This window comes from Gadus chalcogrammus, chromosome 11, assembly GCF_026213295.1.
Source record: "Gadus chalcogrammus isolate NIFS_2021 chromosome 11, NIFS_Gcha_1.0, whole genome shotgun sequence".
Lineage (NCBI taxonomy): Eukaryota > Metazoa > Chordata > Actinopteri > Gadiformes > Gadidae > Gadus > Gadus chalcogrammus.
Window position 1 is genome coordinate 20,216,195 of NC_079422.1, and position 27,745 is coordinate 20,243,939.

The window sequence follows — 27,745 nt, forward strand, 5'->3', positions numbered from 1 at the left end:
CGCACATCTTTGCCGAACCAGTTCAAAGGGGGGACCTCATAAAACATTGACAGACACGAGTAGTGGGGGTCGACCTCACCGCACGACCCCGGGTTAATTCACCTACGGTAATTACTGAGTGCTTCGAGGGCTTTTCCACGGGTCTCAATCACTTTTCCTTCTCGTTCTGTTAAAAAGGCTGCCTTGGATTTAAATCGGATGAACACACACACACACACACACACAACCCCGGTACTCCCATCCTCAAACAATATATGAACAGCACTTAAAACATATTCCAAACACATCTGCCAAATGTCAACATAAAAAGGCCTAATAAGGCCGTAAATCGAGTCAAAAAGCAAAACAGTCTTTTACTTCCTAGTAAATCATCCACCAGTAATAATCGGGAGGTTGCCACGAGGGGATCCTTTGAAGTGTTCCCCGTGCTCCGTAAACCACAAACAAGGCAGCGGTGGAGATAATGAAATGACTGCTGTTAATGGAACAGCCATTAGCGCTGGAATGCCGGGGTTGGCCTGTAAGATGCCCGATCATAAAGATGTCTGATCACCGCAGAGACGGGTCAAACTGGTTGACTCTGGGGACTCTGCGCGTCCTTGCAGCTGATAACGGCTATCGATTGGCTGGCTGGAGGGTTGCGCGTTTGCCTCGGACCCTGGTCCTGCTTGATTCTCATTAGCAGTACACACTGCCAAAAACAGAAAAGGCCTTTATGATAATGAATGGCTAAGGCAGGTGCGGCACAGTCCAGCTTCTGTGTATTCTGCGTATATTCTGTGCTTTACAAGCGTGATCAATCGCTTTCAAGAGCTAATAGTCCCCGCTTAGGAGGTGCAAGTGTAATGAATGTCTGCTCCTGGTTATCAACGTCTACACTGCATTCAATAAATGACCATATCACAATCTCAGAATAAAATTACTCTCATCAATAACACATAACAACACAATGTACCATATAGAAACAAAAGAGGAATATTGTGCAGATTAATCTAAGTCTATACCAAAGCTGGACGGGACTGTTGTGTAACCACCGGTAGCATCGCTTCCTGCTTGGGGTTCAAGACCAGCCGCTGCCCGGCCAATGCTGCGGCTGGTCCGGAGATAAGTCTGGCACTGGAATGCCTCTGTTCCCAGGCCAGACAAAGGGGCTGAGAGAAATCAACATGGAAGGATTTGACTGGAGAGTAGGAAAGGAGAGTGGGAAGGGAGGGTAGGAAGGGAGAGTGGGACGGGAGAGGAAAAAGGGAGAGTAGGAGTGGAGGGTAGGAAGGGAGGGTAGGAAGGAAGAGTAGGAAGGGAGAGTAGGAAAGGAGGGTAGGAAGAGAGAATCGGAAGGAAGAGTAGGAAAGCAGGAGAGTAAGGCAGAAGGGTAGGAAGGGAGAATAGGAAGGGAGAGTAGGAAGAGAGGGTAAGAAGAGAGAATAGGAAGGGAGAGTAGGAAAGCAGGAGGGTAGGAAGGCAGAAGGGTAGGAAGGGAGGGGAGAGTAGGAAGGGAGAGTAAGGGGGGAGTGTAGGAGGGGAGGGTAGTAAGGAGGTGCTGGACGCTGACGGGCCAAGGTGAGAGGGTGGATGTCAACAGGAGGGACAGAAGAAGGGAAGGAGAGAGTATCAAAGGCAGGACGAGTGTGGTGTGCTGAAGAAATGGAGCAAGAAATCATGGCCAGTTGCGAGTTATGGTTTCCATGACATCAGTTGCGGGTTAACAAATCAGTCGAGTAATGCATTACGGACATCGACACAGCAAATGTGGTCAGACATATGGTGTCCCTGTCGCCAAACGGAGGTAATGGACATCTAAATGCATCATGGGAGCTGTAGTGTCGCTGTCTGCCAGCCATCAAGAAGCACTTTAATGCTAGCGAGGCTGAAGTTGCATGAAGGTGAAATGAATGGGTTGTTTGTTAACGCGGGGTGTAAATCGGATGTATGTGTGTGTAGGGAGGTGAAGGATGACTGCTCTTTGCAAACAGCACGCTCCAAGGAGGAGCTAACGATTAAAAACAGTCTGCCTGTGCTGTAGAGCACGTCTCTCTTTCTGTTGAGAATCAGGGCTTGCTCCGGCAGGGACATCAGATGGGCCAAGCAGGCTGCGTCTGATCGCATCCAATCTCCCCCCTGACAGGGGAGGGGATTTAGATGGAGGCCGCTGGGGGGACAGGATGTGACCGGGCTGCAGGCTCAGCTTGGGAGTTTGCTCGCTTGACTGTGTGCGGTCGGTCGGAAGGGGCGAGCGATGGATAATAAAAACACAACAATGAGAAGATAGATATGTACACAGTCACAGCAAAGACGAACGATACACCTTCGGTTAATCCGGAACCAATGTGGGAAGACGCCACTTTTTATGAACGTGATCGTATGACGGTAATGGAACCCGTTTTGTGGGGAAGCTGTGACAGGTGGAGGCACGTCCCATTACCACGGCAACCTTTCCTTGACCTAGGCAGTCCTTCAGTCCACAAATGAGTGATGGAAGTAGCCTGAGTCACTGCGCTTCTAAGCTTTTAGCATGTGCTCCTGAATACCTCCTTTGAACAGTGCCACAAAAGGATTGTTGACAGAACAACAACGACCGCAAAACGCTTTAAACACAGGCCTTGACGTAGCTAACTAAATCTCGTTGACCGTCGACAAATACACCCTCTTCATTTGACCTCTCTTTGAGAAAAAAAGCGGGGACAATTATACTTAAGTCTGCAATATGTTAGAAAAGGTCTCTATGTGTATACACATACTATGTGTTGCATGTGGCTCATTACTGAGCGTGAAGTAGTTGGTGAAATAAGAGGTAGAGCTGGCTTACAAGCAGAGTGACAGTCATATTTTGGTGGCTGCTCAACTATTACACTTTAATTGTGTGCATGAATGTACATCTGTGTGCGCGCGTGTGTGCGCATGCGACAGTCGTAACAGAGGAGACTGCGGGGAGAATGCAGCCCAAGGAGGTCAGAATGAGTATTTCAGTGGTGGGGGGTGGGGTCTAGGGCTGGGACGACGCGTCGACGTAATCGATTACGTCGACGCATAAATTACGTCGACGTGAAAAATGCGCGTCGATAAAAAAAAAAAAAAAAAAAAAAAAATTAGATGGGCGGCACCGGAGCGTAGTAGCAACGCGAGTGGCTCCCCAGACTTTCATAAGTGCAAGGCGCCAGGCACTCGTTCCTCTAAGTATGGGAATTATTCAATGTAAAAGGAAACGATTCCTTGATATGTCGTCTTTGCAAAATGACTTTCCATTCTAGCACCACGGCAATTCACCAGCACCTGAAGAGGCGCCACCTGGTAGCAGCTGCAGATGACCGAGCACCGTAGAATTGCATTACTTTGAACTTTTATTTTGGAATTTAAAGGCAATAAACATGTATTGAAATGTTAAGGAATTCATATTTTATGTAAATCAACATGTATAAATTGCTATTAGTCAATTAATGGGGAGATAATCGATAATCGAATCTAATCGAAATCGAATCGGACTGAAAAAATGAATCGTTAGATTAATCGATGCATCGAAAAAATAATCGCTAGATGAATCGTTTAAAAAATAATCGTTTATCCCAGCCCTAGTGGGGTCGTGCATCTGTTTGTGGCATTGAGGGGGGTTATGACATTACCGACAGTCTGGCAATAACACATTACCAAATGTGCCAAAGAGAAGCAGGTCTCCTTGTGTGAATGCTTTGTCGGGAAAGAATGCCTTTTACTTGTTTCTTTTGTCGATTTAAAATCCTGCCAACATAGCTTAATTAACAAGGTGATTTTGAGAATATAATAATAATAATAATAATAATGATGTATCCCATCCAAAAGCTGCGTAACACCAGCTGAGAAAGTGAAGGTTTGATTAAAAAAAAGTGTGAATAAAACGTATTGAGGAAAGAGTTATATTTGAGTTTCACTAGTACGTCTGTTTTTCTTTTGAGTCTTTGAAGTGGCAAAAGACGATGAACCCGATGACCTCGAAGCAAAGATTCTTGAATGAACTTGAGAGCGAGAGAGACAAACTGACAAAAGATGACAACACACAATGCCGAGGAAATAGAAGGGTAAAGTGGGTCTAAAAAACCCAATTTGAAACAACTTGACTAGAAGCAGTAGGCTGGTTTGCGACAGCACACATCAAACGGAGTAAACACCCTCAATTTCAATGCATCTCATCCGGTGCCAAGGTAGCCAGTCTGACAGATTGGCAAAGTAGGGATATCAACACACGGGCTAGTAGCTTTCCATTACTGTAAAGCACCAAAGTGTGGTGCAGTGGGTTGAGCCTTTCAGTCTATGTGCTTACGTTATTGGATTTCCCCCTGGAGAGACATGGCAGAAAATATATTCTTTCCAACCTAAGACGCACAATGCTCGGAGGCAGACCCATTGACGCAACACATACCAGCATAAACCATTTTTAAAACAACATCCACTACCTCTCAAACACGCCGGCTTTTCTTAAATGTCTCACTTCTGCCCCGTCCAGACCAACCCCACAACATCAATATGCATCTTTTAACCCCTACCGTTACCTTAAAGGGGTAGTTCGGAATTTTGGACATAGGGCCTGATTCCGAAGTGAGCATTGGTATTCTATATCACTGGAGACAGTTTAACACATTTCATTCAGTCCTTCTAGTTGCAGAGTTTGCTCGTGCTAGGCTAGCGCACGTCAACGGGCAATGCTAGCCTGCTATTAAAAACAGTCTTACCCACTCCACAGTACACCCGAGGTAAATCAATTATAACGAGACTATAAATCTAAATGTCTGTTTATAGAATAATGTTAGAAATAAAACCAACCTTGCATTGCATTGCATTTTGAGGGAATTGCGGGGTCTCAGCAGCAGTGTTTATATTCCTGTACGTAGGCTACGGCAGCGGCGGACTGATACCTAGGTTACCTGCCGCTGTCATTGCTACAAACGCAGAGTACAGTGAACGAAGGAATTCTACAAGCATATTAAATTAACAAGATATGGCCACGTTTGGAGGAGTTAGCGATGCATCTGCTTTTGAAGACGATTATGAGGAATTTGTTGTATCCAACGAACCGTACATGTACGAGCCGGTGTTTTGATGTCAAAGCCAGCAGCAACAAGCCACAGTTGAGTCCTTTCTGGATCTCGCACTGGAAATTGGTGGAAACTTTGTGGTGCCCATCTGTACCGTTTATTTCTACAATTTCTAAAAGCACACTGAACCATCATGTTGCCTAGTCGTTCAATTGCGCTTCTGTCCCACGCTTCTCTGTTTACGTTCTTCTGTCGTGATTCGGTTACAAACCTAACCAGCGCATAGTAGAATTCCGCTTCTGCTGAGAAAGTAGTCCCTCGATGATTCATGCGACGCAAGGTTAGTTTTATTTCTAACATTATTCTATCAACACAGACATTTCAATCTATAGTCTGGCGTTATAATTGATTTACCTCGGGTGTACTGTGGAGTGGGTAAGACGGTTTTTAATAGCAGGCTAGCATTGCCCGTTGACGTGCGCTAGCCTAGCACGAGCGAACTCTGCAACTAGAAGGACTGAATGAAATGTGTTGAAAACTGTCTCCAGTGATATAGAATACCAATGCTCACTTCGGAATCAGGCCCTATGTACAAAATTCCGAACTACCCCTTTAAGGTTCGATAGTTTGGTCTTTAATAGTTCTGTTTGAAGGATTCACCCACACTCTGGGTATTTACTTGTCTGAGATCAATCACTAAAGTGATGGTAGTGATAGAGGAATGTAGAGGTGAATTGGGGGCGACCTATTATGAAAGAAATCTCTTCCAAATCTCAGGCAGAATGTGCTGGTTGGGGTACCTTAGAATAGCAACATAGGAGCTATGCTTTGCAACACACAATATCAATGACTTCTAAATGCATTCTACGCTGTATTTTAAAAAAAACAGTACCAAATGTGCTCCAGAAAAGACAGATCATCTGAAACCTCTATTCAATCCAAACATGTGGGTAGCAAATACACAACACGGGTAGTAGTAGCAGTAAGGAAAATATAAATGCATTTAAGAGCAGACGTATTAATTGTATGCCAACCCACCAGCAAATAGGTTGTATTGAGAGTCCTGCATATCTTTGGCAGTCGAGGGGGAAGTAACAGATGGTTAAAACGCTGGGTGAAGGGGGGTGGCTGCTATGTTTGTCATCGTTTCCATTCGGTTGCGTCTCATCACCTTCCTCTGCCTCCCCTCTTTAAATACGTCAAAAGACAGCGAAACCTGCAGCTCCACAACTCCCCCCAGTTCATCCAATGAAAACCTTCCAGTTGGTCTCACTCATCCCAGTGTATTTCCTACCCTCGCACCTCACCTCTCCATGGTGTGAAAGGCATCACTTCCGCGGGCGTTACTTATTAGGCGTCTTTAAAGCGTTTCAGATTCACCTCATTCTGTTCTGCTACCGGCTCTAGTACACAAAGAAAACCTTTGCTTTCAACAGCAGTCCCACCATAGGAGGGGCAAGTGTAAAGAATGTCTGCTCCTGGTTATTGTCGTCTACAATGCATTCGATAAATAATCCTATCAAAATCTCGGAATTAAATAACACTCATCAATAACGCACTACCACACGATTTACCCAATTAGAAACAAAGAGGAAAATGGTGCAGATTAATCAGTTTCTCCCCAAGCTGGCGGACTGTTATGAACCACTAGTAGTACTAGGTACTACATGGTACCTACTTACCATGTCATGATATCACCACGACTTGTTAACTCACTGGAACTACCTCCTTGACTGCAGAAACAGGGGCATACCTGATCTAAAACATCGAGCATACCGTGACTATATTTGTTGCCGATACCATCGTGCCTGTGCAGCCTATTGGACGAGACCCCCACAGAACCCCACAAAGACCAAGGGCTGCTTATGGTTTTCACAGCGCGTGACGCGGCCGACCCAGCGCAGGTAATTAGTCCTGAACAGTGGGACCTATCAAAAAACACTTCCTGCCTCGCCCTCTGGTTGTGCCCTCACATGTGGAAGTCACATGTTCGAAGCAGAGGGGTGAACACTTTCCTTTTTGCAGGCATAATGCAGGGGTACCCGAAAGCATTGAACTAAAATGAAGCTAACCTTGCGAAGAATTTACTATACAAACAAAGTGCTTTGTTATCCTCCGGTTCAAATACTCTGAATACGCCTTAAAAGAGTCCACTGCCCCTTTCTTTGTCAGATCTGGTCACTCAAGTCGGTGCAAACAACCCACCCACACACACATCAGAACACACCCAGGTCTACAGCTTTCCATGATTCATCACAGATAATGAAGGCGGGCCAGGGACCCAGCTTTGTTCATCAGCTGGCACAATGGTGGACAGCGAGAGGATAGCAGGTGTGTGTGTGTGTGTGTGTGTGTGTGTGTGTGTGTGTGTGTGTGTGTGTGTGTGTGTGTGTGTGTGTGTGTGTGTGTGTGTGTGCTAGTGCGTGCTAGTACGCTAGGTGTGTGTGTGCGTAAGTGCTGGTGTGCGTGCCAAGGGCACTAGGTGTGTGTATGCTAGTGCGCCGGTGTTATCAGATGATCACAAGTCACTACCCAGCCAAGCAACACTGTGGCAGCAGGTAATGTTACAGCCCGGCTTGGGTTGTGCACTACACTGCCGCTTTTGTCTCAAGCCGTCCAGCAAAAGGATTCAGTGGCACGGTACAAATCAGCCTTCCAAGTCCCGACCGGGTCCAAATAAACTCTGTCCCCCTAAAAGTCAACGGATTAGCCGATGTACTAAGGCTGATTAATATCGTACTCAAAATCCCTCCCCCTCCCAAAAAAATACAATCACAAAGTGGAGGGAGGGGGCAGACTCATTTTTTAGGACATAAACTCCAGGCTCCCGAATAGCCCGGCTGCAGCTCTACGCGTCAACATGACTAATGTTGAGACCAGCCAGTCCCCCTGCAACCGCAGTGGCCCCGGGGATTAGGAAGTCACAGGGATTTGCTCAGCATGGCCGTGTACAGTGTGGCTTAGTTCTGCACGTGAACGTCTGCATCTGCAACCCCCCCGCACCCCCAAGTCATGTCGAAGCACCATTTAGCCTGCGCTATAATAGACCGGCTGGGGTAATGGTCCTCGTTTGCCTGGTCACATAAATAGGTTTATTTTTTTATTTTAATGAGGCCTTGTAAAGCCACGGCTGCAGAATGCCCTTTTTTATTTGATCACAATTGCAACAAAAAAGGTATCCGTCTGAAGCTTTAACACTAAAATGGTTGCAGGCATATCCTCCCACAGAGTCTGAATGGAGGGATTTGGTTCCTAACCTTCAATGTCAGGAGAGAATTACCATCTCACTAAATCTAAGGACTGAAAAATGCTTGAGGTACTGGGGAAAATGGTCTGTATTTGTTTCATCATAAGATGTGATTTGCTCTGCAGTGAAATAACATGCATATCCACCAGTGTGTGAAGGAATAGGGGACCAACCATTTGTTCCATCGTTATGTACGAAAAAAAAAAAAAGACACATTTTTCACCCCAACTCGCTGTGGGGGTCACTCCGTTCGAGTACAGTTCACTCGTATTTAGCACCATGAGTTTGGTCTCTTCTGTCTCTGATCTGTCAAGGAGTCAATGGGTCCGTGTGGTCCACACACCATCTCGCACGCCGGTGCTGCTTCCCCCCCTATCTCTTGTCCCACACTCTAAGCATTCCAAGCAGAATACATCACCTGTGCACGGTCGCCAAGGACTACCCATACATCATCCTGTCAGAACAGGATCACAGGACGACAGAGGAAAGTCAGGCAAAACACAAGCGGCATTGGTGGACTGCGTCCTTTACATGCTCTGGCAGATTATTGGACAGGCGCACACACACACACACTTTTAATGGCTATGGCCGCAGTCACTCGGCAGATGTCGGTGCCAAAAACAGATATGATTTCTTTCATGTAATAGGACCCACAACTGAGGACTGCTCAGGCAACTCATTCTGCTCCAGTGAGCGTTTTCGTATTCTTGTGTGTGTCAATAAAAATGGAAAGAAAACCAGCAGCCGACCTGAAACCACCAAATGCTGTATTCATCTGAGGGAATGTTATTCAAATGATTGAATGGTCAAATTCATACAAGTTACTCGAGGGCAGCCATTTGACCTAGAACACACAAAAACAGGAAGTCACTCAACTGTTCACAAACAGGCGACAAAACAAAGTAAAAAAAGGTTTGAACTAAGCCGAGGAACAGACCGCCGTCGTCTCGTTTCTAATCGGGAGTTTTACGAGCGTTCGTTCCCGAGAGCATCAGGTCACCAGCAGAGTCCAACAAGAGGGGGGGGGGGGGGGGCGGGGGGAATCCCTTGCGCTAAGCAGGCTAGCGTGGAGCTAGCCACTGGACTGCTGCTGCTGCTGGGAACCGATGAGTGATGGGATTAGAGGATTGATGGTGATGCTCTCCGCGACCGCTCCCCCTCCAAACTCAGCCCGGCCCAGCCTCCCTCCCTCTCTATAAACCCTGACAGTGAAAAATGAGAAGGCAATCAATTGAGAGGTGGGGGGAAAGAGACCAGAGACCTTCTGGGAAATGATGGTTCACTTTCAGGAGCCTCCGGTATGAGGGGAGCGTGCACGAACACACACACGCGCACACAAACCATTAAAGCGTACGCACTGGAAGACGTACCGACCTGAGAACGCATTCCTATGGACAAGAATGCAGTGCTTCCATAAGCATAGATGGATACAAATCGACTACATGGGAGCCATCGATCACTTTCTGAACCGCTTTTATCCGGTATCTGCTGTGCATTCTATGAGGAGCCTGTGAATTCCGAGAACGACAAGGATCGATCTCTGTTATAGCAGATGGGTATGGTTGCAGCTATTTCTAAACAACAGCAAATAGCCTGGCCTTTGTCATGATGGGGATATTTGACAATGTCCATCCTGGTGAGGTCAAGGCCTTTTGTACCACACACACACACACACACACTTTCATTTACGAGACTCCCTAGTGTAGAGACGGGAGGGGAGAAAGGGGTGAGGGAGGGGTGACTGTGCTACGTGCCTGAACGCACCTGCGTGAGTTGACAGGCCTAGGTCGCTCTCTGAAGAAAAACAACATGCCCGCAGGTAGCATTAGCTTATTAATTTAAACCACATGCTGGCGAGAGCCTGAGGGCTTGGGGCAGTGGAAATAAGAAGTTTATCTACAATGAACGTGTAAGCCGATTGATAGCCTCGGTGCTAATTTCTGCCCCATACTTTCTGTGGCCATCCACAGCCCTCCACACAAGCTGTCGTTTATCCCAGGGTGTAGTTCTCGCTGGCACATCATCCATTTACATTATCGCCGGCCTAACAGGCCTGTTAACCAGACCAGGGCTAAATAGAATAATGGAATTTGAATACTGCCTCTTATGCGAGTACCGTTTGTTTCGATCCGTGCGGTCAACAAGCATTGTGTCGGACAAACTGTTTGTACCGCAAGAGGAGACTTAAGACAAATGATAAGGATTTCAGGATTAATAGGATGTATCCGACGCTAGGTTTTTACAACAGAGGCTACTTCACACAATGCACAACCTTTGGTGCAAATTCGGATGCCTCGTCTAAGCCTATTAAAAGAACTGTTGATGCTGTATGTTTCCGTTGAAGCATAATCACCCACAAATTCATGAGCTTTTTGCAAAAAGGACAAACACAATAGATCATTGGGTCTTTTTCTTTTTCCCAGATGTTCATTTGCAGAAGCACATTGGTAGTGTTGCATTTCTCTCAAGATACCTTGGGAAAAGGAAATGCTTAGAAGGGAAAAAAAGAACAAGCCAATGCTAATTAAATGGTGAAACCGAACATCGTAAGAACCTCGTATTGAGCCATTTTCAGAATGACAGATGACATATTGAGAGATTCGAGTAGAAGCATGGATTGGGGTGAGCAGTCCAGCGAATCATAAATCATAATCTTACTTGTTCTGCTATCGCTGCCAAATACGGAGATTGGTGGAGTGAGAGAGACAGAGGGAGAGACAGAGAAATGTTAAACACATTCTCTTGCTCATCATCTCTAAAAGCTAAAACTCATTCTTGTGCTTCGCTTATTGTGTGTTTAGTTAACAACCGTTTCAGAAACGGCACTTAAACAGTGCAGCTGGCAGGCAAATAACTGACAAATAATGACACAATTTACCCCGAAATTATTTAAAATGCACATCGTGTGCAAGGTAGAAAATAGTGGTTGTTGCATTGCCAAATCTAATTGTGTTGACTCAACTCTGCTTGAGAGATTACAGTAAGAGCAGCTCCAATGGGAGACACCAACACGATATGACTTTGTTATGTCTTTCTTTTGTCTTTGTTATGTCTTTTTTTTTTGACGACAACGAAAAATGATAAAGGATGTTGACAAATCTCATGGGCTGAGGCACACAGGCCCTTCCAAGGTCTTGAGTCAAAGGTGGTTCCTCCATTAGCTGTACGGCTGAACATCTATGGATGACGCCTTATGCCAATTTTTGTATTTTGTACAGTTTGTATTTAAATCGTATTTGTTTAGCCTCCTAACTTGCCATCATCTAAATTGGAATCTGGTTTTATGAAGAGTAAGACATTTTGGAAACCGGTTAATTTCCACTTCTTATTTCCCTTAAGAAAAGTAAAATCAAAAATAAAATCATTGACGCCGTTTCATGAAAAACAGGATTCATGGAAGAACTAGAAAAAAATAACCACGTCAACTATATGGGGATGACTCATCCTTCTCAACCTCTTCCTTTTTCCCAAACATTCCTTAACTCGCTCGCTTTTTCCTATCCAGATGGTTATGGGATGACGTGCCCGGACCCATGCTTTTCTAATTGCTCATAGCTTCCCTCTGATTTGGAGGGGGGGGGGGGGGCTCCGTCACCCACCCCACAGCACTCGGGATAAGAGGAGATAGTCCCTGATAAGATAAGGGCATTGACACACCAAAAAATGACCATTTCTATGGGAGCAAGCAAATGGTGCCATGGTGGTTTGAGTTTTGAAAGCCATGGAAGTTTGTGTATGGAAATGTAAACACCTTTTAATTCATAAAGTGTGAATAATATACTTTAAAACAGTCATCTGGTTATTTTTATCGTTTAATTAACCTCTGGGAAATCAAGCCATAAAATTCTAACTAAAATAGCCGGGTTATTACAAGGACAGGCCTAAGCAATGAAGACCTGTGGTTATTGAGTTTTGAAAATACGTACACAAACAAGACAACTAATTGTCCCTGTTGGCAAATCTTTTAATTGGTTTAATTCTCAAACAGTTGTGTTTGACCACATGACCAACAGACCAGAGAGGCGAGCAGTCGGTTCCATTACATTCCGTCTTAATTGCTTAGGCCCTTCATGGGAATACCGTGGTACTACAGTCAGAATCTTTCATGAATTTTCTGATACATATTTTGACAACTAGAATATGAGGAAAGCAATCAAAAGGTGTTCGGATTTCCATAAACAAAATCCAATGTTTTTTTAAATAAAAAACCTTCCAGTACTTGCCACATAAATCATTACAGCAAAATACCTGCAACCCCATTTAAACAAATGCTTGTGATTGAGGAACACTCAAGGCAACAGTTATATTCAATGTTGCATCACTGAAACTAATTTAAAAACAGAATTACTTTGAAAGGTTTATTAACAACCTTCACATGCAGTGGCAGGATGTGCATTTCACACCTAGAACTTCAGTGGTGTCCTACATGAACTAATCCACCTCTTAATCCTATCATTATGACTCCACGGCTATAGAATATCAATCTTACACAGAAATACAGTATAACAGCAGGGCGTTGCATCACAGAGAGGTATCTCATGCAGCAAGAAAGAATGCCATTACTTAAGCAAGAAACCCATTAAGGACAATTCAACAAGTCTATTTTCACTGTAGCCACAGCTGCCATACATACATCATCTCCAGGAGAAACGTCAATATTAACCTAATTAACTGACAAAAATATTAAAACGTTTCAATAAAATGCATTACTCACCAAAACTACTGATTATTTGTACGCAAAGTCCATCCTTCTTTCTTGCCTCAAGAAGAGTTTGATTAAACTGTTGTACAGTTTATCTGTGCGTTTCAGTTCCAACAATAAGTCCCTTTCTATCGCCATGGAGGCTAATGCTGAAAGTCGAGTCTGTCCAGTCGTGTTTCTGGAGTAAGTTTTAATTCGCTACAGACAAACGGTTTATTTATTTATTTATTATTTGTTTTATTTTACTTTGTGCCGGTAGCTATCAATGCTTTGCTGGCTCTGACTAGTACCTCTCTGACCATCCAATCAAAGGACGTGAAAATGCAGACGACACTGGACGCCTGCTAGATGGCCTCGGTGTTACTAACTTGAAATCTGATTGGTTAAAGCAACAGAGTCATTGCCACTTACTTTAAGCTACAGCACTAACGATTCTGAAGGCGTCAAGGCAGATTTCTTTGACCCTGGCAACACATGATTGCTGAAATATGACTGGATAAAAGCTCTAACATAAACATACACTAGTGGAAACAGTGCAAACAAGAGAAAAGCTATTAAATGAAGAGAATAGACTATTGGAAATAATTTAATACATATTCATGGAAAAAGTATATTAAAACATAAGTCAGGGATTCCGATAGTGTTTAGGCAAGCAGAGAAGGCCTTGCTGGCCCCGACAGCCGACCACTGTTCACTTGTCATATTCCAATCTTTGGCACCAGTTCCAATAGTGGGCTTAGAACATCAATAAACACCAAGAGAAACAGCCAAGGCTATGTTTGCATAACCAGGCCTCACTTTTAAACCCAAAGTTGGAAACTTGTTTCCTCAAAAATCATCAAATACAAGCATGCATTAGACTTACCTCAATAATCCAAAACAAAAGTAAATTGCATTGAATACAAGTAATCTCAAATGTTGACCGACCTGCTGTAAATATTAACGCATCAACCAACTTGTAGTGTGTTTTATAGGGTGTAGCATAGGCCAACATACTGCATGTTTGCTAAGAGCAACATTCCTACATACGTCGTTTTCTTTCATTAAAAAGAGTCATGATGCTAGCTTAGCTGGCTAAAGCCCAGGATTTCATTCAAGAACTTGATTTTGCTCTGGGCACAATTTGTTGCTTTGGTTTTATCCAGAACCTAGCTAATTGCTGTTTTTGCGACAAATGTTATTGATTAAATGCTTTTATTTATTACACTAAAGCAGTTACTCTTAACCACTAAGGTTTCAACATTCAGTGCCTTTATGTTGGAATTCATGTTAGTATCATTTATAAGGCTTTTTTTCAGTTTACACAGCCCTTACCATAATCCTGGCACCTTATCATAACATGGCACTTTTTTCCGATCCTCAATACATTCTCTAGGTGGCTGATGCAAGCTTTACTCCAATGTGCATACACACAGGGGTAAACAGAAGTTAGTCATGTGCTTTACAGCTTGAGAAACAGCTGTCAAATTCTGTGCATGCTTATATAAACTAAATACAGACTAACCTGATCAATTGCCTGCATTGTACTGCAGTGCCAAACTATTGAAAGAGATAAGGACAATGACTGTTACCCTAGGCATTCGTTTGCTAGTATTTAATTAGTTGTGATTAATATTTTATCAATTATTATTTATTTCTAATATAATAAAAATGTGGTTATGTTCAAAGGATCATTGGTAAAGGATTTATTTTGTAACGAAAACTAAATGAATGCAGCAATATGAACACGTTTATGGGCGTTATTAAACCATTTAAACGTGTGATAGTCACTGCAGGTACGGTTGCGCCTGACGTCGGCAATGTCATGGTATTTGAACCAAGTTCGCCCGAATCTCCCTAACAAGAACAATTCTGTGTTTCCGCGAATTTCCAAATTATTTATATGGCCAACTTGTAAATCCGGCGTTTTGGAATGACTCCCTGGGATCGTATTAGAGCAGTGGCGTCACAGGGCACTCAGCCACACAGGGAGAGCTAGCTTCAGTCAGTGGAAAATACATGAATGTAAACTCACTCCTCCATTTTCCCTGGGCTGGATTAATAAGACCATGGGCAAACCCCCAAGTGGCATGCTCCGCCTGGTTCAGAAATGTAGCAGAACGGGCTACAATATGAAGTTTACATACATTTCAATTAACTACTACTGCCAAGACTACGACTACTTCATATATGAATGATATAACCTTGTTTACATTGTTAATTTAAAATGCATATGCATCAATTCTTCTTACACCGAGAGGAAGCTCTGTCTCTCTCCAATTGAAAAAGTGTTAAAGCTAGTTAGCATTAGCATTGCCACTGTAGCCACTGTAGCCACGAGGCCTGATACTAAGGCCAAGCCAATCTGTTGACGTCATCATTGGGTTGATTATTTTTATTGGCTTGCATCCTTGCAGACGGGTCCACTTCCCCCCCATAGCGCATTGCAAGTTAACTTGACCTGAAGCATGGCTGGCTTCAGGCTTGGCAGACTCTCAAATCTCCATGATGGTCACTCCCCTCACCCTTTTTTCCTTGTTACTGGCCACGATGTGAAACTTTCCCTTTAAGAATCATTACACTCATTGTCTCATTGAAGAGGCTTGGTGAATGCTTAAACTGTGGCTTCCCATGATCAAGTTCCATTTAATTAAATAATTTGCTTGAATAAATACTTTTTTCATCAATGGCAATCTTGTAGTTCAGATTTTAAAACAACTTGGTCTCACAGGGAAATTAACTCAGTTATTTATTTTCTAATTCTCTCAGCCCTGAGAGAAAAGAAAGCAAACCACCCAATCCAAGCTGGACTTTGATCCAGGCTGGGAGTCTGCCTGGATATCATGCGTCTCATAGTCAACATTGGAGTGTATTCTTCAATGTGGCAGGCCGATATCATCTCAAAACAGCCTATAAGCACTCAGTGGGCTTTTCTAATCGTCTCATTCGACAGCGTGCTTTGTCTCCGAGGCACGTCAAAATAAACCGGTTCGCACAAAGTCCTCTCCTGTAGTTTATGTTTCAGGAATTCGCCACAGGATGTGCGCTTATTTAGCCCCGGCCAGGAGATAGAAATTACTCTCATCCAACACAGTGTACGAAAATGTACGTGTGTGTACACACACACACACACACACACACACTATCCATATTCCATCTTTAAACAGTAATCCACTGTGGTATACGTTGATGGTATATGCATCAATTATGTATGAGTGGTTAATGCAAGGCAGCTTTGCGGTTTGCGAGCCTCCCTTCTCCCATGTCGTCTGTGTGTTAGTCAGCTCTCTCCAAAAGGGGCAGAGGATGGGGGGGGGGGGGGGGGGGGGGTGATTCGTTGCACTGACAGGACAGAAACCTTAATCCCCTTCTAGATTAAATGGAATATGATATTTTTGGCCCATAAATGTGTTGAGATTGAGAGAACGCTTCAGCACACACAATATTGAATCGTGAAACTATTGTTGGTAATGAGGACACGCTAAATGACCCTCAAAAGGCAAGGCACTCGACAAAACAAGCAAAACAAAGAACTTCTCAGAGAAACCAGAAGCTGCAAACCAATTCCGTCGTCCGATGAAAACGACAGCACAGGCTTAAAAACAACATTACATTCAAGCCACGTATTGCACATCCAACGGTCTCCCTTCATATCCTTTTGTTTGCCAAATCTCTGTCCAACCAGGAAAGCTGAGGTTTAGCTCAATACAAATGTGTCAGTAGCAAAGACAATACCATTTTGGCAACAGTCGACACCTGGGTTACATTGTATTCAACAGAGGCTCAGCCATGTGGAGAATCAAAAAGGAGAACCCTTAACAATTTTGAGTAAACATTGGAGGAAATGGGAAAACAGTGCGGGCACCGAGTGATCTTCCAACCTTTCCCTAGGGGGTTAGGCAACCACATTTCCTCCCCGTCGTGTCCAGCCTTTGCAGCTCAGATCTGGTTGGCTAGCAGCACTCCTCACAGGAATATAGAAGTGTGACTAACTGGGACACAGAAATCACTTTTTCAGGGAAACAAAACAACCATGATACGGATTGGCAGGGCTGTCCACCGTTTGTGGGCTCAGGCCAAAACTGAGGATTAAAACCATGTTGCTCTATAAATACACCTTGTGGACAGACTGCGAGTACACCGGCATCTCACTGCTGGATGCAGCGGGGCCTTAATCCTCCCTGTTCCTCCCAGCCCTCGTCCACTCCTCCATCTCGTTACGCTCCTCAAGTCTCTCGGCATTCGTCATCAGGGGGCAGGGAGTCTGTCCGTCTCGCGCATAACTCCCATCCCTTGTTCTCTCCATCTCTCACTTGGCAGGGCTTCTTAATTGGAAACAAGCTGTGAAGGGCCTTTCAGTCGGGAGGTTTAAAAGTGCATCTGGCCGCCCCCCTGCTGGGTCTTCTCTCCGCTCTCTCTCGGCCATGCTACGCTCCTTGTATTCACAGTGTGCTGGGCGCGGAGGTGCCACGTGTCTGGCCCCGACCGTGCAGGGGTCGATGAAACAAAGGCGACACGTTTTGTTTTTCTTACCGGGGGGAAATGAAAGGGCAAACGACATGAGGTAATTATTTTCGCTGAACAGTCAACGGGTCCCGAGGGAACGCGCTTTAGGCATACACAACGTATACACGACTTTAGGTATACACAAGGTATACGCAACCCTGGTTCAATTCCTGCCCGTGGTCCTTTGCTGCATGTTCTTCCCCTCCATCTCTAATACCTTTCTGTCCATCTCATTTATCAAAAATCATAAAGCCTGCAAAACCTAAAATAAATCTTTAACAAACACGTCACACGAGTCCATCGTCGTCGTTCGTCATTGCAGGGTTTTTCTTTCCTGGTTGGGCCGCAGAAGAATGCAATCCTTTCTCCTGACCTGAACTCTATTATTTTTCCAACAACCCCCTCATTCCCAACATGTCCAGCGGCACCCCGTTGCTGGTAATGTAACAGTATCTCATCGAGATGAGGGCCGCTCATCACAGGCCAGGAGGAAGGCAGGGAGCCCGGCTAAACCGGGCCTAGAGGCAGGCCGGTGTCCACAGCCATCGCGGCTAAGAGGAAACTAATGAGAGGTGTCTAACGAGGGGTGGTTGCAACAGACGCAACATCGTTTATTTTAGATCGAATACAGCATCGCAATCTTAACTAGGTCATCCCTACGAAGGTTCAAAAGATGCTGTGATTAGATATTTTATTAAAAGGCAGCGTGAACCGGTTCAAATTATAGTCACTTAGGAATTTCTTCACTCCCCCTCTTTAATGCATTAGAAGCTTGCTGTAAAGTCCTCTGCACACATCTGGAGAATAAAAAACTCAACTATTATACAGAAATTACATGGCCATTACATACCGATTATGGCGCGCATTCAGCCTGTCACAACTTCCCTGTTGTCAGTGGGAGAGGATAAGTGGGATTTGTTGTACAATGGGCCACAGAAACTATTATTTCCACCCAGTTAGACCACCGACCGCTCCGTCTGGCCAATGGGGTTGCGTTGCAGCCAAGTCACAGACCCGCACTGCAAGCGGCCTGCGTGAGAAACAGGCCAGCGTAGTCAGTCAGTCTGTCTAATTGCGGAGACAGACATGCCTCTTGCTCTGGCTGGCGTGCGGTTGTTTGCAGTACGTGGGCTGGAGGGGGTTTCTTTGTCGTTTTGGAAAAAGTTAAATCATGACCCACCAACAAATATTTATCTCCCTGGCAACTAGTTCTCAAGAGTGCTTCCTTGTTCCGCCCACACCTCTGGGCCCAGTGAGTCTCCTTTCCCTTGGCAAGTCCTGGTAGGTTTGGGTACCGGTTCCTGGCCATGGAGCCAGCCTGCGTGCCATTACCATTTGAAAAGGATTCAACATCTCGCTGGTGGTTTGATGGATCGATCTTGGCAGACATAATGAAACCCTTAGGATTTCCCCCAAATGTTAAACAAAAAATGCTTGCATCTTGCCCTCCCAACCGTCAACGTATAAAAATGCTCAATGTCAGGGAAGGATTTCCACGCTCCACCGGGGAGCTGTGAGACTACAAAGGGGGGAAGCAATTAGATGAAATAGAACCAATATGGCCGTAGACTAAACGGAAAGGCTACTTGTGAAAAGTTGGCATTGAATGGCATACCAGTAAGCCAATGCTAGAGACTAATTATATTTGTTCACCCAGAAAGACCTCCCTCATTCCTCCAACCTAATTCAGCGAAATTACAAAAGTATATATCCAAGTATTCAATATCATGCCTTTTCCTCATTGATGTCTTCATGATATCTGTTTGGACAAACGAAGACATTGTGTACTGTTAATTCATTGTTTTAAAAAAAAATACAATGCATAAAGCATAGGGATGAGCCTGATGGCCGGTTTTGTTTTCTTATGAAAGAAAATGCTATTGTTATTAGAACATTATTTCAACACTTCAGCAGCACTTTGACACCTGTAGCTTAGTGTGACAATCATGGAGAATAGAAACTAACATATTATCATAATAATAAGTAATAGTCATTAAACATTCCACGTTTCTCCCCAGGATTTCTTTTCCATGGTGGCGCTATCGGATACTCAGTAGAAATAAGATGTTTCAGCAAGCGGGGGGATTTAACTATTTTATAAGGGTTTTAATAATGAACGTATTTTAGCTGCTATTTCAATATTTGAACGAGGCCAAAAGATACCAGAGTCCCAACAGACTTATAATAACAGGTTGGTATTTAATAAAGCATGAATAGAAGGGTAGCAGTGTTTCTTTCTCTTATAGCAATCCTTCACCCACGACAGAGCAACGGATTTCTCTTCTGGTTTATAGCGCTGGTCCAATTTCCACAAACCTTTGTGTAATGTTCCAACCACACATTTGCTTTGTGATAACTGGAAGTAGGCCTTCTCTAATACTATGGAAGCTGTGTGTCTTAGAAACTTTTTGGCTGCGCTGAAGCACTTTCCTATGAATATTATTAATATTCAACACTTGAAATGATGTAAAAATCGGGCCAACCCTAATAACTCAACAGCATTCCAAAAAAAACAAGCCATAGAAAAAGTGGGAAAAACTTCATGCCAAACTTCAAAACATTTCCAAAATATAAATTCATCGGCCATGTTGCCCAGCCCTGCCTACACACATGCTTATGAAATTAAAAAGGCACTTAAGTGGGACGGAGGGCGGTCCATACGACCAGGGATGGGAACTAACCCCTCAGGGAATACACCGTGCCAGGCTGTGTAATGAGCCTCGATTCAGACAGCGGCACCTGAGCCTTCTTCATCACTCGATATGGGATTGGAAAAGGCATCTTTAAAAAAAAAAAAAAGGACCACATTCCGCATGTCCTTGACTACACAGAAATACATTCTGAGAGGTGAATCATCTGAGGGGTTGTCCAACACATTGCATCTGTGCATCCAAGTCTTTGTTAGGAGGAGGGATCGGCCAACACAAGTACGAAAGGGGCGGCTTTATCGAGGACTGGGGAACAATTAAACTGAATGGCCTGGAAGATGGGCACGGCCTGTTAAGATCCAGATACACACTTAAAGCGGTTAATCGCAATGGAATAGGCATTTATTACACAATTGTACTGCTCGCTATTGGCCATAAACTGCACCGGTCTGTGTGCAGCTTCCTCATGATGGACAGATACATCTTGCCATTTGTCATGTGGGTCTAACTAGATTAGAGATACTTCAGATATAGTATACTTGAGAAGTAAGAATCTCACTGGCTAGGCGGCCAACAGTAACATAAAGGACAGCCAGAGCACATCCGTTTAAACAATCTACAAATAATTGGATGTAAAACAGAAAGGGAGATCTAAGATTCATTATTCATTATCAGGGGCATCATGCAGCAGTGCAGAAAAACAAACTAAATGTGTGTCGTTTGAATCCACAAAAGCAGAAGTACAACTTCATAGAACGAGGCATAAGAGATGAGAGCAGATTGAAAGCAGGGTTTAGCGAGCACATTCAAGGTGAAAAATAATTTAGAACAGGGTTTAGGGTTTCCAAATGAAATGGAAAGAGTGTACCAATGGATGATCGCTAAAATTGAGAGCCAAGCCCATTTCTCTTCCCACTCCTATCAGGCCAGTATAAATGATTGGACAGTGTTGGGCTCATTAATTTAGTTTTACAAGGGCAGCCTGGCCAGGGGAAACTGAAAGCAAATTAATCATACACACTGATTTAAATCCAGCTGTTTGAGAAGGTTACGGCTAAAAGGGAAGGCCTTGGGTGACATGAACGGAAAGATTGGCTGCAAATCCTTCCACACGGTGAAGAATGAATTACAAATATCTGGTACTTTTTATTAGAGCTAATTATTGGGCTTGCTTGTGGATTCCTGTCCGAGCGGCATGCCATGTAACCTATCGCGTGGCTTATATAAAATCAACAGTGCCAAACAAGTCGTAGCGTAGGTAGACAATATAATGCAGGCCTAAGCCAGACAAACAAAAAACACAGGAGGACTATCAAGCTGTGTTGAGGAGCCTACATGTTGCATTGAGTCAATGTGCTACTGAGAAAGTAATGTGTGTATTGTATTCTACGGTTTGCAACATAGGCTATCGATATGGTTGTCTTCTGACTGTATTAATAGTCCTAGTATGCGAAAAGACGCTGAATCAATGTTATCGCAAAATCTCGATGGAGCATAATGACGGTATTGTGTAGTGCAAAACAGTGTCGTTCTCATGGAGATACAATTTTACCTCTTTGACATGTTGGCCACAAAAAATTATCATGAAATGCTCAGAAAGACATTTTTACATTATTGGAATTGGAAAGGGCTGGGCCATGTCCTTGTAGGATATGGCGGGTTAGCTCAGGTTTATTGCTCAGTCGAGTTAGAAGGGCACCTATAATGCTTACAAAGTGTTTCCCACAGAAAGTTTAGTTGACGGGGTAATACTTCAGAGTAAGAAGGAATACTGAAGGGCTGTAAATGTGGTGTACATAGCGTTAATATGGCGAATGTAAAAGGCTTGTTTTGCGATGCAGAATTTAAAACTTGAAGTCGGAGTTCCACCCGGACGGTTTAGCCAAAGTTTAGCAAAACTACTCCGACTCCGTAATCCGCTCAGCAGCTCTCCGTCGGGATGTCGGATACGCAATGCTATTCGCCGCCCGATCTATCTTATATGTTGACTACAAACCATGTAAGCAGTGTTGTAAATAAACTTCCAAAGCTTTTCAAATCTTATTTGGTGCTTTATTGGTCCTTAAAAGGTGCAAAGTAAACAATGTACTAATTAAAGGTGCAAAGTCAAACCGGAGAAGTGATTCAGGAAATGATTAGAGGACCAATCACAGCCCTTGCCATCGCCGTTGCATCGACCAATGGGTCCATGGCGTCGACGGATAGTTAAAAAATATTGGATGCGCACGTAAGCTACGGAGAGGGTCTCCGACAGGCTCTCCGGCTATGGAGAGGGCTCTCCGTGTCTGCGAACAGCACTTTAACATGCACGCGCATTTGAAAAGGCACCATCCAGGTGTAACTATCAACGTTGTTGTGAAAAATAAATGAGCTGTGCAAACCCAGCTCACAACACTATTTCAACAACCCCTGTCTGGGAATTCAGAAATACAAATGCCATGTTTAAGTTTAATAACCAAGTTTATTAGTGTTTTCATTGCTGCTTATCTACGGGTTATGAACCAAGCAGTTTTTTTTAATTTTCCCCTTAACCATTAACCATGCCGTACTGTGCCGTAACTTAAAAACCGAGGTACGTACCGAACCCGTGACTTTTGTGTACCGTTACACCCCTAGTTCTGAGTAGACTCAAATGTCTCTCAGAAGAAGAAAAAAATGGATTAAAAAATTAGAACAATCACATAATAACCTAATCAAAGAGGCCACTATATGCAAGATTTAAGAGTTGGAGAGAGAGCAGATGCAAATAAACATCCCCAAAACAAAACCTTTCCCTCCTCAAGTTTCTTTGCCTTTGAGAAGTGTTTCATTCAAGTGCTATGGTGAGGCTGAGCTATATGTGATTGACAGGCCCTGAAAGCCAATCAAAGAAGAGGTGCCCTGACCGGTCAGATATTGGGCAGGAGGCGCCGTCGGAAAGTTAAATGTTCCCACATAAGCACAGTCCACGTGGAACAGATATTACTTAGAATAACTAAAGAATATGCAATAAGAACTACTAAAATGATGGCTCTTAGATCATAAAGGTAGACTATAGACTTTGGGTGAGGATTCCTGAATTGGGCTCTAATAGGCCATTCACCAATGGTAGAAGATAAAAAACGTATTATCTTGGATCTAATGAAAGATGCACAGCCAAGAATTGTCTAAAAATGACCTGCACATGTTTGCTCTATAAAGACAGGGATACAGAGTAAAAAGGGAATGAATAGGACAATTTGCTGAGAACTGAAACGCCAAATAATGGCATCAAAGAGGGACAATAAGAGGCACTCCCCGGTCAGCATCCGGCTGTTAACACAACTAGACCCGCTGTGTCTGGGACCGCTGAGTGTCATTCGATTCCCGCTTTAGATCACTTTGTTAAGGAGCACTTATGGTGGACTGTGTGCTTAAAGGACATCAACGTACACAAATCACATCAGGCAGGGATTATGCACACCCCGACTCTGGCTTGTGAAAGGGATTCTCTCCGCATTTACGCCTAGTGCATTTTCCCTGTTCTGCTGCTCTATTGAATAGCACATTTGTTCTATATACTGAAACGCATCTACCTCATGAATTTAACATTTCAAGATCAGTCAAACGGTTCCAAGTTCTCTCCATCGATGGGGGTTTAGTCCTGATCAGTTGTGAGCTAAGAGACACTGGAGCTCTAAATTTCCACAGAGAACGGCCCCCTGTTTGCCTTCCTAGATTTATTATTTTAGCATATATAATAGTACACATGGCTAAAAGTGAGCTATATTTATGTGAGCTTGACTGCAGATGCTGCCCGAGACGTGAACTTGATTGCGAGGCGCCCTGCTTATGGACAGCTGTGGAGAACCCTGTTTCGTCTCTGGAAACGGAAAGTCTGGACCTTCATGAAGTCAGACGTCACATATACATGGCTAACTTCAGCTTTCGGGAAATGGTCCCTGGGCTAGGGCTAGTCAGATGGCCGCAGAGACAAGCCAAGCTCTCCATACTGCTTAATGGAAATGGGGATTTTTTTGCCCCTCTGTCGGGCAAACGTCCTGATGACACTCATCTTACTGTGTGCAATCACTCAGCCAATGTTTGGCAGCAAGCACGCAATGAGCTGGCGAAAGCAACAGAGCAACAGCGCGAGAGTGAGAGCCATCAGGGTTTAAAAGGGGAGGGAATGAGAGGTAGATACGATGGGGGAGAAATCAGATGGCCCACATTCGGAACGCGAGAGAGGGAATTAAACTTTCAAGCCAAGGAGTGAACCTACTAAGCCGTAAGCACACTAAGGCCAGGCTTAAGTGGATAGTCCCTTTAAAAGTTGAGCATAAAATAAAATAAAACACCATTCTGCCTCGTTTTCTTTCTGGCCTCTAAACCCTAACAACTCCCAGCCGCACTCCAAACTAATTCAAATCGCATCCAGATTCCATGACCGGCGCCATGACAGCGTGATATTAAATCAGCCTATAACCGCTCAGCCAGCGTGAAGAGCAAATCTCCCAAACTGATGAACTAGTGGCGACATTGACTCCAGCCGCGTGATCACAGCGGGGGGGGGGGGGGGGGGGGGGGGGGGAGCCCGCGAGGGTCACCCTGCACAGCGCACCTCCACACCGAACAGGGCGGGGGGGGTACAAGGGACCGAGGCTGCTGCTGGGGGGGCATTCCTTGCATGGTGGAGCAGGGCCCCGTCTGGGAAACGACTGAACAAACAGCGGTCCGAGCCGCTTCCCCTAACTGGCACCAGGGCATTGTCCCGGGCTAATCCGCACCACCGAGCCACTGTCGCTCACCCAGTACCCAGTAACAACACGGCCCGGTCTGGGGGAGCGGGGAGTGATTCCAGCTGGCTGAAGCAGGGTGAGACAGACGCCAATTTGCTCAACAGATAAGGCAGCAGAAAAACAGTTTACCTCTTAGGAGTATGATTGTGTGAGTGGGAGATGATGTGTTTTTTTCCCGTGTGCGTTTTTTTTAAAGGGCGATTGAGATATCATGCCGATTTGCCTTGAGGGCGGCCTGGATACTGAAAACACATCAACAAACCTAGTGTGTCGCTCAGCGTTTATGGATACTGTACTGAGAGGAAAACTGTTGGTGTGTGTGTGCTAGAAAATGGCTGGATCCATTTATATGCCGTGATTATCAGAATGGTGGCCAATAGAAATTTGTTTGCTATTTATTGAAAAGTTCAGATTCAATCATAAGCCAAACTGTACATGCACAAGAGATAGGGTGGGGTCTTTTGATTTGGGTATCAACTCAAATCTATCCGCCACTAAATGGCATGCTAGTTACAAATTGAATCAGGCCAACAACGTGCCCTTTGATTCTCATTTTAAATTAATTAAATAGGGCCTACAGTCAGACTTTACCCATCACAACTAATGTAATCAGAACAAAAATAACAGCAGCATAACAAATTTCTAGGTTAACACAATTCAAACCATGAATAAAAAAAAAAAATGTGCATCATGGAAAGTATTGATGTTGATGTGATAGAGTGATATAATACTATCCATCACGCCGGTCACACCTGAATGGAAAACAAGTTGCATAGAAAAAATGCATCAGTGCTGAATAAAAGGTTAATAAGACCAAGGCCTGCCACTCACTTGTCGTACTCTGCGTTGTCCCGGTCACAGCGGGCGTCCTTGTGCTTCTGCCAGTCTTTGCCGTGTTTACAGGTGGTGAGAAGGACTACGTCTTCAGAGTTATGGACGTGATACAAGGCGTTCCTTGTGTCTGACCCTATACCGGTCAGGTACCTCTTGCCCTTGAAAACAAGCATGTACTTCCTGTATGGGGGGATGGAGTTTTGTTTCATGTAGCCCCTCTCCCCTCCGGTCCGAGGATGCTCCTTGGAGAAGAGGGGGATGGAGACGTCAAAGTTGGGCCGGAAGTTCTCTGTGCTGATGCTCGCCTTGGCCAACATGGCGTGGCCGATGTCAAAGCCCAGGTCTTCCGTGTAGTCGGGCCACGTTCCAGAGTACAAGTTAAAGATGATGTGGTTCTTGCCCCCATTCCAAAGGGGAAGGCTCTGCACTTTTGCTTTGAGGTTGTGTATATACTGGGGCGATAGCTGGTCCCGGTCCAAAGTATCCAAACTCAGGACAAACAGACACGCCTGCGCCGGGTCAGAGGTGTAGAACCTGGAGCCCTCAATGGAGGACAATATATTTTGATAACTCTCTGACATCTTTTCCCCCTTCTGAAGGGGGTAGACGTACACTTTGAACCCGTTGCTCTTACACTTCAGGAAATCAAAGCAGGAGTCCATCCTGCACTGTCTCCCCGTGTACACACCGGAGATAGAGTCCCGCTTCTGCTGCGGCGATATGTGCCCGTTGTAATCTTCCGTCTCCACCTGATCCCACGGATCCAGGGGCGGCAGCGTCCCGGAGGAGCGACGCCACTGCGAAGCGACGCCGCGATCATCGCCAAAGCTCCGGCCATCGCGCCTGCTGGGACCCCTCCTAGGCAGAGGCACTTGGATGCCCCCAAAGCAGAACAGCAGAATGACACACGCACCGGTAGAGAACAGAATTAAATACCGTTTTTTGGCCTGCATGTGTCCAACGGTGTGGGCCGAGATGTCGAGCAGTAATTCCAAGGAGACCAAAAGTTTCACGTTCACCACCTCCGACGGGATCGCTCCGCCATCTTCCCCCAGGCTGCACAGTCGTTGCATTCACGTCCCCCACCGCCCGCTTCTTCGGATGCCTTGCACAAATCCAGCGATCGGTCCAGGGCATGTGGGCGATGTATATTGGTCATCCACCGTATCTTCTCATCAACCCTTAGTGTGTATTAAACCATCGCCATACTGGTCTGTGAAGAGAGGGTCTCGTGTCTCAAAAAAGCACCATACTTTCTTTGTTTACCTTTTTATGCACTACGTTTTTATCCGCGGTTTTTGGTATTTGTCTGCTATGAAATGTGCTAAAACGTGAAACACACCTACACCGATACCCCTCGTCGGTGTCCGTGGAGAGGATCGTCCAGAGGGGTCCCGGGCAGAGCAGAGTTCAGCAGTGGAGGACGGTCCAGAACCGGGCTGGCTTCAGTGAGAAGCAGGACATGAACCATCACCTCACAACACCACCTACATCTACACCATCAACAGCACCCAGGACCGATGTCCCATTCAAGCTGCAGACGACCCTCGAACAAACTAGTTGGGTAAACCACGGGTTAGTCGGGCTTCAGGTTCTCTGCCGCCGGTGGAGCGAGAGAAGAAGAAAAGCTAGCAGGCTCCTCCGAGAGACACATTCCCCGCTAGCTTGTTAGCTATGCGCTCTCGTCAAAAGTGCCTTTTGTCGCATCTCCTTCACACACTAAAAAAAGCCAATCACGCTACCTTCGAGACTCCGTGGACGCTTCTCGCCTTTTCGTTGAAGCGGCGACGACGACAAATCATCCGTGAGTGTTTTCAGTTCACTTGTAGTTCTCCTGGTCGGTAGGCATTCTCCAGATATTGCAGTGCGCATGTACAGCGGCAGCAGTCCCACCACCACCACGACCGCTGCTGGGGTGACGTCAGACTCGTCCACCGCACCGCGCCCTCCCATTGGTGTTGAGGGTCTGGGGTGGGCGGGGCCTCGCGCGGCACCCATTCACAACCAGAGAGAGGTGAAGGAAATCACAACCACGTATTTAAAACCGGCAGAGCTCTCCTGGACGATTT

At 45.0% G+C, this 27,745-nt stretch overlaps 1 protein-coding gene across 2 annotated transcripts in view; it reads right to left on the reverse strand.

Annotated features, from left to right (window-relative positions):
- Positions 1 to 27,609, reverse strand: part of LOC130391347 (exostosin-1b-like) — a 53,591-nt gene extending 25,982 nt beyond the window's left edge. The window contains exons 1-2 of one of the 2 annotated variants that reach the window (XM_056601431.1): positions 27,019 to 27,558; positions 25,674 to 26,889 (exon numbers count right to left, since the gene is read on the reverse strand). In XM_056601431.1, coding sequence (XP_056457406.1) covers positions 25,674 to 26,749 — 1,076 coding nt within the window. In that variant the 5' untranslated portion in view covers positions 26,750 to 26,889; positions 27,019 to 27,558. Of the gene's footprint in view, positions 1 to 25,673 lie in introns of both variants that reach the window. The other variant, XM_056601432.1, reaches the window with a different exon arrangement.
- Between the last annotated feature and the right edge of the window lie 136 nt (positions 27,610 to 27,745).